Source organism: Microcaecilia unicolor, chromosome 4, assembly GCF_901765095.1.
Source record: "Microcaecilia unicolor chromosome 4, aMicUni1.1, whole genome shotgun sequence".
In the NCBI taxonomy this organism is placed as follows: Eukaryota; Metazoa; Chordata; class Amphibia; order Gymnophiona; family Siphonopidae; genus Microcaecilia; species Microcaecilia unicolor.
The window spans coordinates 190,187,116-190,203,415 of NC_044034.1; the positions used below are offsets into that span (position 1 = coordinate 190,187,116).

General features: G+C 45.8%; 1 protein-coding gene across 1 annotated transcript in view; it reads right to left on the minus strand.

Moving 5' to 3' along the window:
* ABCC8 (ATP binding cassette subfamily C member 8) overlaps window positions 1-16,300 on the minus strand; it is an 803,652-nt gene that overhangs the window by 21,404 nt on the left and 765,948 nt on the right. The window contains 2 exon segments of the mRNA XM_030201075.1: window positions 2,693-2,801; window positions 7,459-7,537. Coding sequence (XP_030056935.1) covers window positions 2,693-2,801; window positions 7,459-7,537 — 188 coding nt within the window.

Below are 16,300 nucleotides of genomic sequence, written 5' to 3' on the forward strand. Positions count from 1 at the left end.
AGGAAGTAACCTGTTCCGGGGCAGAGGGAGCTGCAGCGAACGAGCGAAGATAGCGAATTCGGAGCCAGGCGCGCACCACGGCACCCCCCAGCGGCGTGCACCCGGGGCGGACCGCCCCCACCGCCCCCCCCCCCCGGTAGGCCACTGCTTCTAGCAAATCAAGTATGAAACCAGTTATAAAGACCTGACACAGGGCCGTGTTTCAGCAGAGAGTCGTCTCCTTCAGGGGTCACAAGTTCTCTGTTGTATGTGTTTTCAAGAGTGAGGATGTTGTTGAATAAAGTCCAAATCTAACATCAACAATAAGGCACAACTGGAAAGAAAAGGCAACTGCTGCCATCAAGGACTGGCGGCTAAAATGAACATGGAAATTCAATGCCAATTGATAGACACGACGCAACATTGAATTTCCGGGTTCAGTGTCGGCAGTGGCCTTTAACCATGCTGCTTGCTGCCGGCTAAATATCTGCCCCTAAATACCTACTGTACCTACATATAGGTGACACCTGCATGCATAAGGGCTATTATAGTGTTGTACAGTTGGGTACAATAGGTTTTTGGTGGGTTTTGGAGGGCTCATCATAAAAAATAAGAGGATAACTGTGAGATGTGTACCTAGGACCTTTTATGTGAAGTTGCCCCACTGCTCTGCTGGGATGTCTGTGTGGCCAGTCTACTAAGAATGCTGCCCCCCGTCCACCTTATAATCGAAAGAGAAAACCGCCCATATCCGACCTAAATCGGGAGATGGACGTCTTTCTCTTGCGGGCGCCCAAATTGGTATAATCGAAAGCCGATTTTGGGCGTCTTCAACTGCACTCCGTCGCAGGAATGAATAAAGTTGACGGGGGCGTGTCGGAGGCATGGTGAAGGCGGGACTGGGGCGTGGTTATCTGCTGAGGAGAGATGGGCGTCTTTAGCTGATAATCGAAAAAAAGGCGTTTTTACCGCGATTTTGGGTCACTTTTTTTGGACCCTTTTTTTTCACGAACAAGTCCCAAAAAAGTGCCCCAACTGACCAGATGACCACTGGAGGGAATCGGGGATCACCTGCCCTGACTCCCCCAGTGGTCACTAACCCCTTCCCACCGAAAAACCCCCCACTTTACAAACTTTTTTTGCCAGTCTGTATGCCAGCCTCAAATTCCGTACCCACCTCCATGACAGCAGAATGTGTTCTATCTCTGACAGCCTTTCCCTGGTTCTGATGTGGGTCTCGGGTGAGTGTGACACCTTTTCTGTTAAGGGCACTGCAGAGTCACATCAGCAATGCATTGTGGTGGGTGTAGGGTATTGAGCTTCGTGATTCCACTAGCTTGTGTTAAATGCTCACAATGTTGGTAGTTGGTAGGCTATACTTTCATGGTGCTTTTCCCTCTGCTTACTGGGTCAGAGTGGGCCCTGTTTTGTTTCCGGTAGTCCATGAGGTAGTGGCCATTTTTGTAAGCCAGTTTCAGATCCTGTTCATGTGTTAGCCACGTTATACCACTTAGTTCTTACCTTGAATGTTGCTGAAAGAGGGCATTGTGCACCATTCTGCCAGCTCGGACCTACTGCTAATCTCAGTACCAGTGAGTCTCGTTGCCAGTGGGGCACAACCTCTGATCTGCAGTTAACTGTGAGTAAACGCGCTTATTCAAATAAAGGACGTTTTCAGCGAGATTAGTCTTCAGGTGTCAACTGGTATGCCAAGGTTATACAGCAGCAACAAGTCCTGTCCCTGGAGCACTTTTAGTGGGTACTGCAGTGCACTTCAGGCAGACAGACCCAGGCCCATCCCCCCCCCCACCTGTAACACTTGTGGTGGTAAATGGGAGGCCTCTGAAACCCACTGTACCCACATGTAGTTGCCCCCTTCACCCCTAAGAGCTATGGCAGTGTTGCACATTTGTCCCTCCCATGACCAAATGGCTTGGATTAGGATGCTTCTGAGCTGGATGTTTTTATTTTCCATTATTGCAAAAAAAAAAAAACCCCCGCCCAGCTCAGAATGGACCAAATTCATGGCATTTGGTCCGTCCAAACCGTATTTTCGAAACAAAAGATGGACGCCCATTTTTTTTCGAAAATACGGTCTGTCCCGCTTCTTCACGTACCCGTTTTTGGACATAGACGCCCATGGAGATGGGCGTTCGCGTTCGATTATGCCCCTCCACATATCCCAATGGTTTGTTTTTGTGCATTTTTCCCTTCAACGCTTTTTTTTTTATATGGTCCTTTAAAATAGATGCTCTGAGCACAAAAATGTCTAGCAAATGGCCATTTTTGAAAGAAAAAGTTGGATTTTTTTTTTGTTTGAAAATGGTCATGTTTGCTACTGGATTTTTCGATGTTTTTTTTGGAAAAGATCCACAATTGGATTTAGATGTCATATCGAAAATGCCCCTCCATGTATATTTATAAATTGATTTTTTTCTCTATATAAATTGTACATGCATTCATGAATTAATGAATTACGTATGAATTCTTAGAACTATATATGAATTGAATTATTAATGGACTGTACGTTTTTAATTTGAATTTATGAAATTGTATTTCCATTGATTGTAAACTGCTCTGAGTGGTCCTATGGGACTAAAAGGGCAAGGTATAATTAGATTAGGAAGAGGTTTAAACCCTTGTCAAATGGCTTGTTTACTGCCACTACATTTGTTTGCACAAAAATTAGCAATGTTCACCTTTTAATTCTTACCGGATTGTGCCACTGAAGAGGACTGGATCTTGCAGAATGATTGAAAGTCGAGATCTCAGAGTCTGCAAGGGAAGTTTGGCGATGTCTATGCCATCAATAATAATCCTGCCTGATAAAAATGGTATTAAAATCACAGTTAGAGTATTCACTATGGCACACAGCTAACATCTGTGTAATACTAGATCTATGGGAGTAGATATTCAAAATGATTTAACCGAGTAGGAAAGGCTCCTGCCTTGGCCTGCTCTGTTGCTGATATTCAATGGAACTTATCTAGACAGCACTGCTGAATATCAGCTGTGACCATTGCAGTACTATCTGGTTAATGTCAGTGCCAGGTGGTCCATGGATGGAGTCAGGATGGAGCAACGACTTACCTGGTTAGTGTCAGTTTTCAGACCATTAACCGGGTAAATTTATCTATTTAGCTATTTGGGCACAGGTCTGAATATCGGCTGATACCCAGATAACTGCTGGCAGCTGTACATGATCCAGATATTAAGCCCAGAATTGAAATAAAACACAGCTTTTTGTGGCAGCATTCTATTGAGTAGTGATTACCATACTGTCTATTTGATTTAATCTAATGGGTAATAATTAGATTTTGTATTTTTTGTGTCTTGTTTTTATTACGTATGTAATTTTGGAAACCACCTAGGCTGTAAGGTGGTATATAAATTTTAAAATAAATAAATATCTGGGTCTAATTCGGCCTTTGGCCATGTTTGGATCTAGTTGATAGAGTTTTAGAAGATATTGTATGGTTATACAAGTTATACAATATTACTATACACTGTTATGGTAATTAAGGTTTTACACATGCATTAGTGTTTTATGGTTTTATGACTTTATTTGGATAAGTGTTTGTATTTGTCATGATACTCACCCCTGTTTATCTAGTTTCATCTACCTTTCTGTGGGGGCTACCTATCTCTCTTTTTTTCTAGAAACATGGTAAACACAAGAAGGGTAATTTCATAACAGGGCACCTGGTTGAAGATGGCAAGTAAGTGCCTACATAGGTGACTATCCAGCTTATAATCGAAAGTAATCGCCGGCTATTTCCCGACACAAATCGGGATATGGCCGGCGATTTCGCAAAAGCGGCGAAAAGCATATATTCGAAAGCTACATTTGTGATAGCTTCGCCGCTTTCCCTTCGCCTCGCCGGCGAAAGTTCAAAGGGGCGTGTTGGCGGCGAAGCAAAGGCGGGACATGGGCAGGCTTGGGTGTGGCTACCAGATGGCCGGCTTTCGCGGATAATAGAAAAATAAAACCCGGCGATAAGCAGTATTTCGCTGGGTTTACTTGGTCCTTTTATTTTCACGACCAAGCCTCAAAAAGGTGCCCCAACTGACCAGATGACCACCGGAGGGAATGGGGGATGACCTCCCCTTACTCCCCCAGTGGTCGCCAACCCCCTCCCTCACTAAAATTATTAAAATACAAACCTTTTTTGCCAGCCTGTATGCCAGCCTCAAATGTCATACCCAGCACCCAGACAGCAGTATGCAGGTCTCTGGAACAGTTGTTGTTGGTTGCAGTGGACTGCAGAAAGGCAGAGCCAGGCCCATCCCCCCTACCTGTTCCACTTGTGGTGGGTAATGTTGAGCCCTCCCAAACCCCCCAAAACCCACTGTACCCACATGTAGGTGCCCCCCTTCAGCCCTTAGGGCTAGGGTAATGGTGCACACTTGTGGGCAGTGGGTTTTGGGGGGGAGTTGGGGGACTCAGCACACAAGGGAAGGGTGCTATGCACCTGGAAGCTAATTTGGTTGTTTATAAAAGATGTTTGAAGTGCCCCCTAGGGTGCCCGGTTGGTGTCCTAGCATGTGAGGGGGACCATTGCACTACAAATGCTGGCTCCTCCCACGGCCAAATGCCTTGGATTTCGCCGGGTTTGAGATCGCCGGCAGTTTTTTCCATTATTGTGGAAAAACAAAAGTGGCGATCTCAAACCCGGCGAAATCCAAGGCATTTCGCCGGCCCACACCGTATTATCAAAAAAAAAGATGGCCGGCCATCTTTTTTGAAAATATGGTTCCGGCCAGCTGTTGCGCCGCCGCCAAAATAGATCGCCGGTGACCTATTTCGCCGGCGACGTTCGATTATTCCCCTCCGTGGGGCTCATTTTCAAAACAAAAAAATATCCAAAAAGTGGCATAAAGCTGCAGATGGATGTTTGTTTGCCAAAACATCCAAAATCGTTATTTTCAAAACCCATTTTAAGACGTTTTTTTTACGCAATTCGTAGGGTGTAGGGTGCTGGGACATGGGAGGGAGAGGAAGAAGGGACTGGAGGGAAGGGAGAAGCTGCTGGGACATGGGAGGGAGAGGAAGAAGGGACTGGAGGGAAGGGAGAAGCTGCTGGGACATGGGAGGGAGAGGAAGAAGGGACTGACGGGAAGGGAGAGCTGCTGGGACATGGGAGGGACTGGCGGGAAGGGAGAGAGCTACTGGACATGGGAGGGAGAGGAAGAAGGGACTGGAGAGCTGCTGGACAAGGGAGGAAGAGGAAGAAGGGACTAGAGGGAAGGGAGAGAGCTGCTGGACATGGGAGGGAGAGGAGGAAGGGGCTGGAGAGCTGCTGGACAAGGAAGGAAGAGGAAGAAGGGACTAGAGGAAAGAGAGCTGCTGGACATGGGAGGATAGGGAGAGAAAGAGGGGAGATGAATGAAAGGATGCAGAGAGAAAGGGGAGAAACTAGAAGGATGTGGAGAGAGGGAGGAGACTGAACAGAAAAGGGTAGAGAGATAGACACTGGATAGAAGGAGAGGGGAGATAGAGACACTAGATGGAAGGATCAGGAGAGAGAGTAGATGAGTGGAAGGATAAGGAGAGAAAGAGGGAAGACACTGGATGGAAGGGTAGGGAGAAAAAGGAGACGCTGGATGCAAAAGAAAGAGGGGAGACACTGGAAGGATGGGGAGAGAAAGAGGGGAGCTGCTGGATGGAAAGAGGGAGAGGACAGAGTAGGGAAAGACTGGAGAATAAGAGGAAGGGGCATGTGGCGAACAAGGGTGAGGAAAAGATGAAAAGCCATAGGTGATGAATGGACAGGAAACCCTGGCAAGAGAAAGGCGAAGAAAAGCAGAATCTAGAGTCTGGGAGCAACACAATGAGAAAAATTAAATGGCCATACAACAAAGGTAAAGAAAATAATTTTATTTTTAATTTAGGATAAAGTAATATGGTACCTGTGTTAATAAAGTTTCAGAGACCAATACTTCCTTCCTTAGGTCAGGAGAGGATACCGTAACAGCATTATACTGACCTGAGGCAGGAGGTTTTGGCCTCTGAAAGCTCACTGAAAAGTGTGACTAAATTTTGCTGGGGGAGGGGGGTAGAGAGAAAATTTTGTGCCCACCCACTTTGGGTTCAGGCCCACCCAAAATTGGCAGTCTGGCTATGCCACTTGTTTGAGCCCTCCAAAATCCACCAAAAGCCTACTATACTCACATATAAGTGACACCTGCAGGTATAAGGTCTACTGTAATGGTGCACAGTTGAGTACATTAGATTTTTGGTGGATTTTGGAGAGCTCCCTATACAATATAAGGGGGTAGTGGTGAGATGTGTACCTGGAACCTTTTATGTAAAGTCCATTGCAGTGTCTCCTACAGTGCTCCATTGCTGTGCTGGAATGTCTGTATGGCCAGTCTACTAAGAATGCTGACCCCACCCATACATCCCAATGGCTTGTTTTTGCTCATTTTCCCTTGGATTTTTTTATTTTGAAAATGGTCCAAAAGATAGATGCACTAAGCACAAAAATATCTAGCAAACAGTAATTTTTGAAACAAAAAGTTGGATGTTTTTCTGGATGAAAATGGTCATGTTTGCTACTGAATTTTTAAAATATTTTCCTCAAAATGTCCAAAATTGGATTTAGACATATCAAAAATACCCTTCCACATATCTTTATAAAAGACTAGCATATATGGCAGAAATTGTGTCTACCTTGCAGATGTAAACTGCTCTCAAGCTGGTGCATTATTCAAGTACCTACACAGAGTAACATTTAAAAAATAATTTATACCCATATTTGCAAACTCCACCCCTGTAGATGCCTATCAGCAAAGTATGTACTATCATGTAATTGTGTGCACTTATATGCCAGTCATAATTTTATACGAGGCCACAAATGTGCGTATGTGACCATAGAGGTGCAAACATGATTTCATAAAATTCCCCCTCAAGATGTCCATTGATGTAATGAGGCTAGTGGAAGAAATGTAGAGTGCAATAGTTTTTGCCACATTGATTACAATATGAGTATTGCACACATATAATAAAGGAAAGACTCCAATTAGTTTTACTCATACAAAGATTTTTTGGCTGAAAGAAAAACATTTAGGGGCCCTTTTACTAAGGCGCACTGAAAAATGGCCTGCAGTAGTGTAGATGTGTTTTTGGGCGTGTGCAGAATCATTTTTCAGCGCACCTGTAAAACATGCCTTTTTAAAATTTTTGCTGAAAATGGACATGTGGTAAAATGAAAATTACCATGCATCCATTTTGGGTCTGAGATCTTACTGTCAGCCATTGACCTAGCAATAAGGTCTCACGCGGTAACTGGGTGGTAATGGTCTATACACATAAAATGCCGATTACCACCCGATTATCGCCTGCGCGTAAAAAACTGAAATTACTGCATGGGCCACATGGTAGCCAGGTAGTAACTCAGAATTGCTGCATGTTGAGTTGCATAATCACTTACATGGCTTAGTAAAAGGGCTGCTTAGTTAAAAATAATACAAACACACCTTGAAAAGTATCAACCATTCTAAAAAATGCTAACGAGAAAGATGATTTTCCACTGCCAGTTCTGCCACAAATTCCAATCTGCAGATAGAAAAATAAAAATTAATAAATTATGATTAGCAGAAAGCAAACTATTCATTGTTTTTAGAGGAACCATATATGCAGAGGTGTTCCTTGGTTGGCTGCCACCCGGGGCGGATCGTCGCTGCACCCCCCCCAGGTGCAGCATCGTCCCCCCCCCCGGGTGCAGCATGACACCCCCCAGGTGCAGCATGACATTCCCCTGGCGCAGCGTTGTCCCCCCCCCCCCGGCGCATCACCTCCAAGCCCTTCCCCCTCCTTCCTACCTGCTGGGAGCGGCTGCCGGCTCCGCTGGTTCCCTGCTCCCTCTGCCCCACAACATGAAGTAACAGCAGAGGGAGCAGGGAACCAGTGGAGTCGATAACCGCGCAGCTGCTTCCTGTATCCCTCCTGCCGTGTGTACTTGGGGTGGACTGCACCCGCCACCCCGCCCTTGGTACGCCACTGCGTATATGTTTCTTTCACACTTGTTATCACCAGGAGACAGAGGCATCAATCATACCTTTTTGTACCATTTAATAATATGACCTCTAAGTAGGTTACCTGAACATCAATTTGCAAAGGCTTCAGTTTGCAAACTTTGGGAGCACTTATGTGATTGGATTTCTACTGGTTAGAGTAGCAAACTGGCAGCCAGAGATAAGGGTTCAAATCTTACTGACACTCCTTGTGGTGTCCAGCAATTCACTTAACCCTCTATTGCGTCAGGTACAAATTTACCGCCTTGTTTACTAAGCTGCACTAGCGGCTGGCAATGCGCTAATGTTGTCAAAGCCCATTCACTTTGAATGGGCTGAGTTGGCATTGCTGCGCTGCAGCCGCTAATGTGCCTTAGTAAACGGTGGGGTTAGGGGCTTAACGCATTCTAACACTGAACTTTCCCATGCTCTAAGCTTAAATTGAACATGGCGCTTAATAGAGCTTTTTAAAAAAAATTTCAGGTCCCACATTAATATTCATATTGTGCATGAGACCTATTTAGGAGGTGCTAGCTGCTCCCATATTAAGTCTGCATTATCAAGTTAACATGCGCTAATCAGAACAAACTACCCAGATAACACAGGAATGTCCACTCTTGGCCTATGATACGCACCATCAAAAAATAGCTAATGTGTGATTACTGTGCAAAAACAGGGAAATTACCTCTTCTCACACATTAACCGCAAATTAGAACTTAAAGCCCTTTAGTGAAAGGGTCTCCTAGATTTTATGTCCATTCAGGACAAGGGAATTCCTACTGTACCTAAATGCAACTCTACTACTACTACTACTGCTACTATTTAGCATTTCTATAGCGCTACAAGGCGTATGCAGCGCTGCACAAACATAGAAGAAAGACAGTCCCTGCTCAAAGAGCTTACAATCTAATAGACAAAAAATAAAGTAAGCAAATCAAATCAATTAATGTGTACAGGAAGGAGGAGAGGAGGGTAGGTAGAGGCGAGTGGTTACAAGTGGTTATGAGTCAAAAGCAATGTTAAAGAGGTGCGCTTTCAGTCTAGATTTAAAGGTGGCCAAGGATGGGGCAAGACGTAGGGGCTCAGGAAGTTTATTCCAGGCGTAGGGTGCAGCGAGACAGAAGGCGCGAAATCTGGAGTTGGCAGTAGAGGAGAAGGGAACAGATAAGAAGGATTTATCCATGGAGCGGAGTGCACGGGAAGGGGTGTAGGGAAGGACGAGTGTGGAGAGATACTGGGGAGCAGCAGAGTGAATACATTTATAGGTTAGTAGAAGAAGTTTGAACAGGATGTGAAAATGGATAGGGAGCCAGTGAAGCGACTTGAGGAGAGGGGTAGTTTGAGTAAAGCGACCCTGGCGGAAGACGAGACGGGCAGCAGAATTTTGAACCGATTAGAGAGGAGAGAGGTGACTAAATGGGAGGCCAGCAAGAAGCAGATTGCAGTAGTCTAAACGAGAGGTGACAAGGGTGTGGATGAGGGTTTTGGTAGAGTGCTCGGAAAGAAAGGGGTGGATTTTACAGATGTTGTAAAGAAAGAAACGACAGGTCTTGGCGATCTGCTGGATATGAGCAGAGAAGGAGAGAGAAGAGTCAAAGATGACCCCAAGGTTTCGAGCTGAGGAGACAGGGAGAATGAGAGAGCCATCAACAGAAATAGCAAATGGGGGGAGTGGGGAGGTGGGTTTGAGGGGAAATGAGAAGCTCGGTTTTGGTCATGTTTAATTTCAGGTGGCGTTGAGACATCCAGACAGCAATGTCAGACAAGCACACTGAAACTTTGGCGCGTGGCACCTAGAGTGGAAGCCCTGAGTGGATCGGAGTGGACCTGGGTGTCACCCCGGAGAAGGCTGTAAAGATATGCAGATGAGCTGCAAGTCCTCCACAGCACCTGAAAGACAGCCGGTGGTACAGCTGGGCACCTCTCAGCTGAGGAAAGGCTTACCAGGGGTTGGGCTGAAGCCAGCATTCCTCCCCCTAAGGGTTGCCTGATCACCTTGAACTGCTACTGGAAAGATGTGAGCTAAATACAAATAAAATTAAATAAAGTGATATATTTTGGATAGACATCTTAGGGTCTCTCACAACTTATATATTTATGAAAAAGGGGAATTCTGGGGGTGAGGCTATAACTAATCTGTATAGTGGCAATATTCAGTTGTTAGCTTGACAAATGTAACTGTTTAGGTGGTCCACACAAATAGCAATCCTAACTTTAAGTAGAAAAGTAATTTATTTTACTTTAGATCTGCATACTCGGTCATTTTATCTAAACAGATTAGGCCACAAAATATTGGGCATAAAGATATGGACACAAATCATTTGTTCATCTTTATATGGGGTGGCCATACATTTTAATATTGACCCCTCTGCTTTCAAAAACTCCCCCCTCCTACTGGATGCCTACATTTAACCATTCAAAATTCACAAGGTTCCCACATTTAGCTATAGAAAAGTTGGCAGCTCCATAAGCATTCTTGTTGTGTTCTTACAACTTTCAGCTCTGGTTGCACAAACAGCAGATCTAAATCTTTTTGTCTACATTTTGATCAGCTAGAACTCACCTTACCCTGGGGAGAGCAGATTATATGCAAGAAATTCAATTCCAGTTACAACGGGTGGGAGTATACGAACCGTTACTGATGGACCCCACTCCTCGCCTGCAGTCAGTCATCAAGGACATTACCCAAAAAGGGTTGGAGTTGGGTTTCCTCACATCTAAAGAATTCAAGTTTTTAAATCTTGAGCATTCTCCCACTCCTGTCCTGTATACTCTTCCTAAAGTGCATAAAGATCTTCGGAGTCCCCAAGGCAGACCTATTTTATCATCCCGGGGTTCCCTATTGGAACCTTTGGCGACGTTTGTGGACGTCTTTTTGAAACCTCCGGTATACAGGATCCACACCTACATAAAAGATACAACTCATTTTTTGAGTTTAATATCTGATTTCACGTCTCCTCCTGATACACGTCTTTTGATGGCCACCATGGACATTAAGGCCCCGTATACATCCACCCCCCAGGACCAGGCTCTGTCAGTGGTGCAGTGTGCCTTGGACTCTCGACTGAGGCCTTATGAGGTCCCATCTGACTTTCTGATATGGCTGTCCATTTTAGCCCATACGGAGAATTTTTTTCTGTTTCTGGGTTCTTTCTTTCTACAATACACTGGAGTAGCCATGGATGCCACCTTTGCACCTTCCATCGCAAATCTGTTTATGGATGATTTTGAACGCCGGTGGTTACCCTACTCTCCCTATTGGTCAAAGCTGGCTTTCTGGCGCCGCTATATAGATGACATCTTTCTACTGTGGTCGGGGACTGTGGCGGAGTTAGAAGCCTTTGTGGTGTGGCTCAACACCTGCAATTCTGCTATTCAATTCACGATGTCGTGCTCTTATGAGGATATTCATTTTTTAGATGTTCAAATACACCAGATTGATGGAGCATTTGTGACCAAAGTGTTCAGGAAGTCTATGGACCGTAACACCATATTACCTTACAGCAGTTGCCACCCCCGTTCTCTACGACAGAGCCGGCTTTTTTCACAATTTCTAAGGTTCCGCCGCATCTGTACTTCCTTAGATGACTTTAAAGCACACTCTCAGGTTCTTTTTCGAGAATTGCTGGACAGAGGGTATCCGTTTAAAGTCCTAAGGTCTGCATATCGGAGAGCCCGCTATATTAACAGAGACCTCCTCTTTATGCCTAAACAGAATGTGCATGAAGACAACAGAACTGTTTGTGTGATGAGACACATGGCGGGTGGTGAGCAACTAGCCAACATTCTGCACCAACATTGGGATGTGTTGAGGTCCCAGTATTCCAGGACCAAGAACTATTAGTCGCTTTTTCTAGAGGCAAGAGCATTAAAGAGATTATTAGTCCATCAGAATTGCCCTTTGAGCAGGTGGAGTCAACAGCACCGATTGAAACTGGCCATTACAGATGTGGTCACTGTAAGACCTGTGCCATTACTATGCAAGAAGATTTGTTTACCAATCCAATTACCGAAGAGAATATCGTTCCACTTTCCACACAGACTGCAAATCATCACATGCGGTCTATGTATTACAATGCCCATGTTTGAAAGTATATGTGGGCAAGACCATTAGACCCTTAAACATTCGCATGAATGAACACAGACATAGCATTGCCCACTCAAGAGTTGGAGCGCCTTTAGTTTCTCACTGTCAAGCATTGTCACACACTCTGGAGGACTTCAGTGTCAGGGTGATTGACCGGGTGCTCCCAAGCACACATGGGGGTAATGTAGACAGACGTTTGCTCCAGCTGGAACCACGGTGGATATTCTGTTTGCAGTCTGTAGAGCCTTTGGGCTTGAATACCAAAATAGATTGGACCGTATTTTTTTGATTTATTTGCTTAGTTTTTTTTTTACATATTCTGTTGCTGGACAAAAGTTTTTTTATACACATTGGTCGAATGTACACACAACGTTTCCCCTGGGACCTTTTTTGTGATTCACTATCGGAGTTTGTGGATCGAGCCCTGTACATGTGGGACATATGTGTGGTTGGGCTGACCCCTATTTTTCCTTGGTGGCATCTGTTTGTGTGATCGGTTTGTTTGTATTGGGTTTGTTTTGGTTTTGTTTTGCTTTTTATATTTTTGATTTGCCATTTGTTCGGCTAATTCAGTCTGTCTACCGACTACGGCTCCACGCCCCTTTCCGAGAACCCGGTCTGTTGATTGGCTTGCTGCTTTTTAACAGCTGTTTCTTGTACCTATCAAGATTACGCATTGACGTATGTGTGGGTTGACTGGGCATAAAAGATGCCGGCTTTTGCGGCGCTTTGTGCAATAGCTGGGCATTGAGCTGACAGTTGGACAGACAATGTGAATAGAGTGGGTAATTGTTTTTTTCAGTTCTAACTTAGTCATGTGACAGGGAAACGTTGTTGATTGTCTGTGATTCACGATTGTTTTTTTGTAGGACTCACCGACTATATCGACTGATGCAGTGATCATCAGTCTGGCGTCCTTAACCCCCAAAGAAGCCCCTCGGCGAAATGGGTCTGTTGGGCGGGGAGGCCCATTCAAGATGCTGCTATTAAGTTTCTACAATTTTGGCATGCACAGTGGATTACGCATATCTCTTACAAAAAACCTTTTTGTTTAAAAAAAAATAGATTTCCACACAAATGGAGGAGGTGGGTGTTAAGACCAATGATTGAAGAAAGCATGGTGACTTTTTCAAAAAATTCAGCAGTCTTGCTGTTTGTCACCTTTCTGAGGTCTTTCCCCTCTTCTGTAAAAATTTTTTTCTCTGCACACTGCATACGATTAGATTCGCTTGCATATTGCTGTTGTATTCTACAAGTTAAAGCAAATCTCCCCTCTCTGTGTTGTTACCTGGGCATATTTTCAAACAAATAGTTTTACAAAGTTTCATAGTAACCTATGGAACTTTGTAACTCTAAGTGCTTTGAAAATAAGCCCCACAGGGGGAATTCTATATATTGTGCCTAAAAAATCCATGCGGAAAACATTTCCGCCTAAGCATCTATATAAATAATTCTCACCTCCAACGTTCTGAAGCTCACCCTGTGGCAGGGAAACACTGAAGCCCTGTACTGTTGGTAGTCTAGGCTGTGAGCACCACCACTCACTCTCATTCATGGACCCGCCCTCAGCCATGCCCCATCCAGACATAATTCACAACCCCAACATTCTAATGAAGCCTCCATAAGTCCCAACGTTCTAACTGCATGGTGGTGAAACCCAAATTCACCCATGAGTGTTTGCCCCGCCCTCGCGTCACAATGTGATGATGAAGAGGGCGGAGCAATGGCACTGAACCAATCGCATCGCTGCGCCCTCGACGTCATCACATTTGACGCGAGGGTGGGGCAGACAGCGATGTACAACACTACACGCCGCTCACCCACACCCACGCCCCCCAAAGTCACCACTCCTCACCCCTACACCCCCTCAAGTTGCCAACACTACCACCCTCTGCTCCCCCCTCCACCCACCCCCCGAAGTCACAACACACACTGCTCCACCCTCCACCCCCTCCCCACAGTCAAACCACCCACTGCTCCACCCCCCCAAACAGGTCGTCGCTGCCGCTCACCCCCTCCCTCCGTCAGATACAAAAACAAAAAAAGAAGCAGCAAAACTAAAAAAGGAACCGGGGCACCGCAGGCAGCCATCAGCCTTCACCTGTGCATCCGCTCCTCCTCTCACCTCTGACATCGCCCCCAAGTTGCCAACACTACCACCCTCCACCCTCCCATGTTGGCACTGCTCCCCCCTCCACCCACCCCCCGAGGTCACAGCACACACTGCTCCACCCTCCACCGCCTCCCCAGAGTCGCAACACCCATTGCTCCACCCACCCCCAAACAGGTCGTCGCCGACGCTCCACCCCCCCTCCGTCACATACAAAAACAAAAAAAGAAGCTGCAAAACTAAAAAAGGAAGCAGGGCACCACAGGCAGCCATCGGATGTCAGCTGTGCATCCGCTCCTCCTCTCACCTCTGACGTCGCCCCCCAAGTTGCCAACACTACCACCCTCCAGCCCCCCCCCAATGTTGGTACTGCTCCCCCCCTACACCCACCCCCCGAGGTCACAACACACACTGCTCCACCCTCCACCCCCTCCCAAACAGGTCGTTGCCGATGCTCCACCCCCCCCTCCCTCATTCACATACAAAAACAAAAAAAGAAGCTGCAAAACTAAAAAAGGAAGCAGGGCACCGCAGGCAGCCATCGGATGTCAGCTGTGCATCCGCTCCTCCTCTCACTTCTGAAGTGCGCTCCTCCGGGGTTCTTCTCCAGGGGCAGTGACGTCAAAGGTGAGATGAGGAGCGGATGCACAGCTGACAGCCTTTCTTTCGATGAGCATCATAACCACTCAGCACAAGTGACTACAACTCAGCAGCATGGAAACACAGTAAGCAACCAGTCCCCAGTTTTAGTAGTTGTTCCTCCTCTTCCTGAGTTCAATTAAAAAATAATTGCCATGAGGGAAGAGCATCAGAAGGAACAAAACAGACAAACTAAAACACAATTGGAGGAACATAGGGTACATGATAGAGGACAGAGATTGGGAGAACTTCAAGGGCAAAAGGAGATAGAGAGATTTGGGAGACGGAGGGGGGGGGGGGGCTCTGCCACACACTCTCATTCTTTCTCACACACACACTCTCATTCTCAAACAGACAGTCTCACTCTATGTCACACACACACTCGCACATTCACTCTGTCTCTCTCTCTCTCTCACACACACACTCACTCACACACACACACACACTCTCAAACATGCACACTCCAAGGCACACCTTGAATTTGACTCACAGAGAGTCTGTGTAATGCACATATACTCTCTCACTCTCTCTCAGACACACTCTCTCTCACACACAGTGTATCTGTGTGAAACACACTCTCTCTCTCACAGTCACTGTGTCTCACATATGCACTCACACACATTCTCTGTCTCACACACACACTCTCTCTCTGTCATACACACTCGCACATTCACTCTCTCTCACAGTCACTCTCACACCGACTCTCTCAAGCAAACACACTCCCAGGAAAACCTTGCTAGCACCCGTTTCATTTGCATCAGAAACGGGCCTTTTTTACTAGTATTCTATAATCCATGCCTAGATTTAGGTGCAGTATACAGAATACGCTTAGGCAGAAATCATAGCACTCAAATCTACGTGCCTCCATTTACACTAACGAAAGCATGGCATAAATCCCGGCATGTAGGTTTAGGCCAGAGGGCTATATTCTATAACTATGAGTGCAAAATTGGAACACCCGTGATACACCCATTTCCCCACCCATAACCATGCCACTTTTTGTCTATGCCCGTTAGAAGTTAGGCGCAGTGTGTTACAGAATACGCTTAGCGAGTTGTACGTGTAAATTCTAATTATTGCCAATTAGTGCTCATTATTGCTTGCTAAGTGCTGTTATCTACGCTACATAGCTTGTTAAGCCAATTAAGTTATGTGCTGTTATAGAATCTGCTTTGATTTTGGCACACATTGTGACAAGGCTACATCCCCGAGTTATAGAGTGAAGCAGCAAAACCATGAACTACATATCCCAGAATGCATTTCCAGTCCTAGCAGTGAGATCCCAGGGGATAGGCAAGCTGGCCATATACCGTCTCTGACCACAAGAGGGAGGGTGAATGAAGGAGCCAGTTCCCAGGACCAGCAATCAGTATATCATGGTGCCCACCTGTAATAGGGAGGGGTGGGCTGAGAAGCAGGAGGAGGATTGGATGGAAGAGGGAATTAATCAGCCTGAGCAGGGGAAGAAA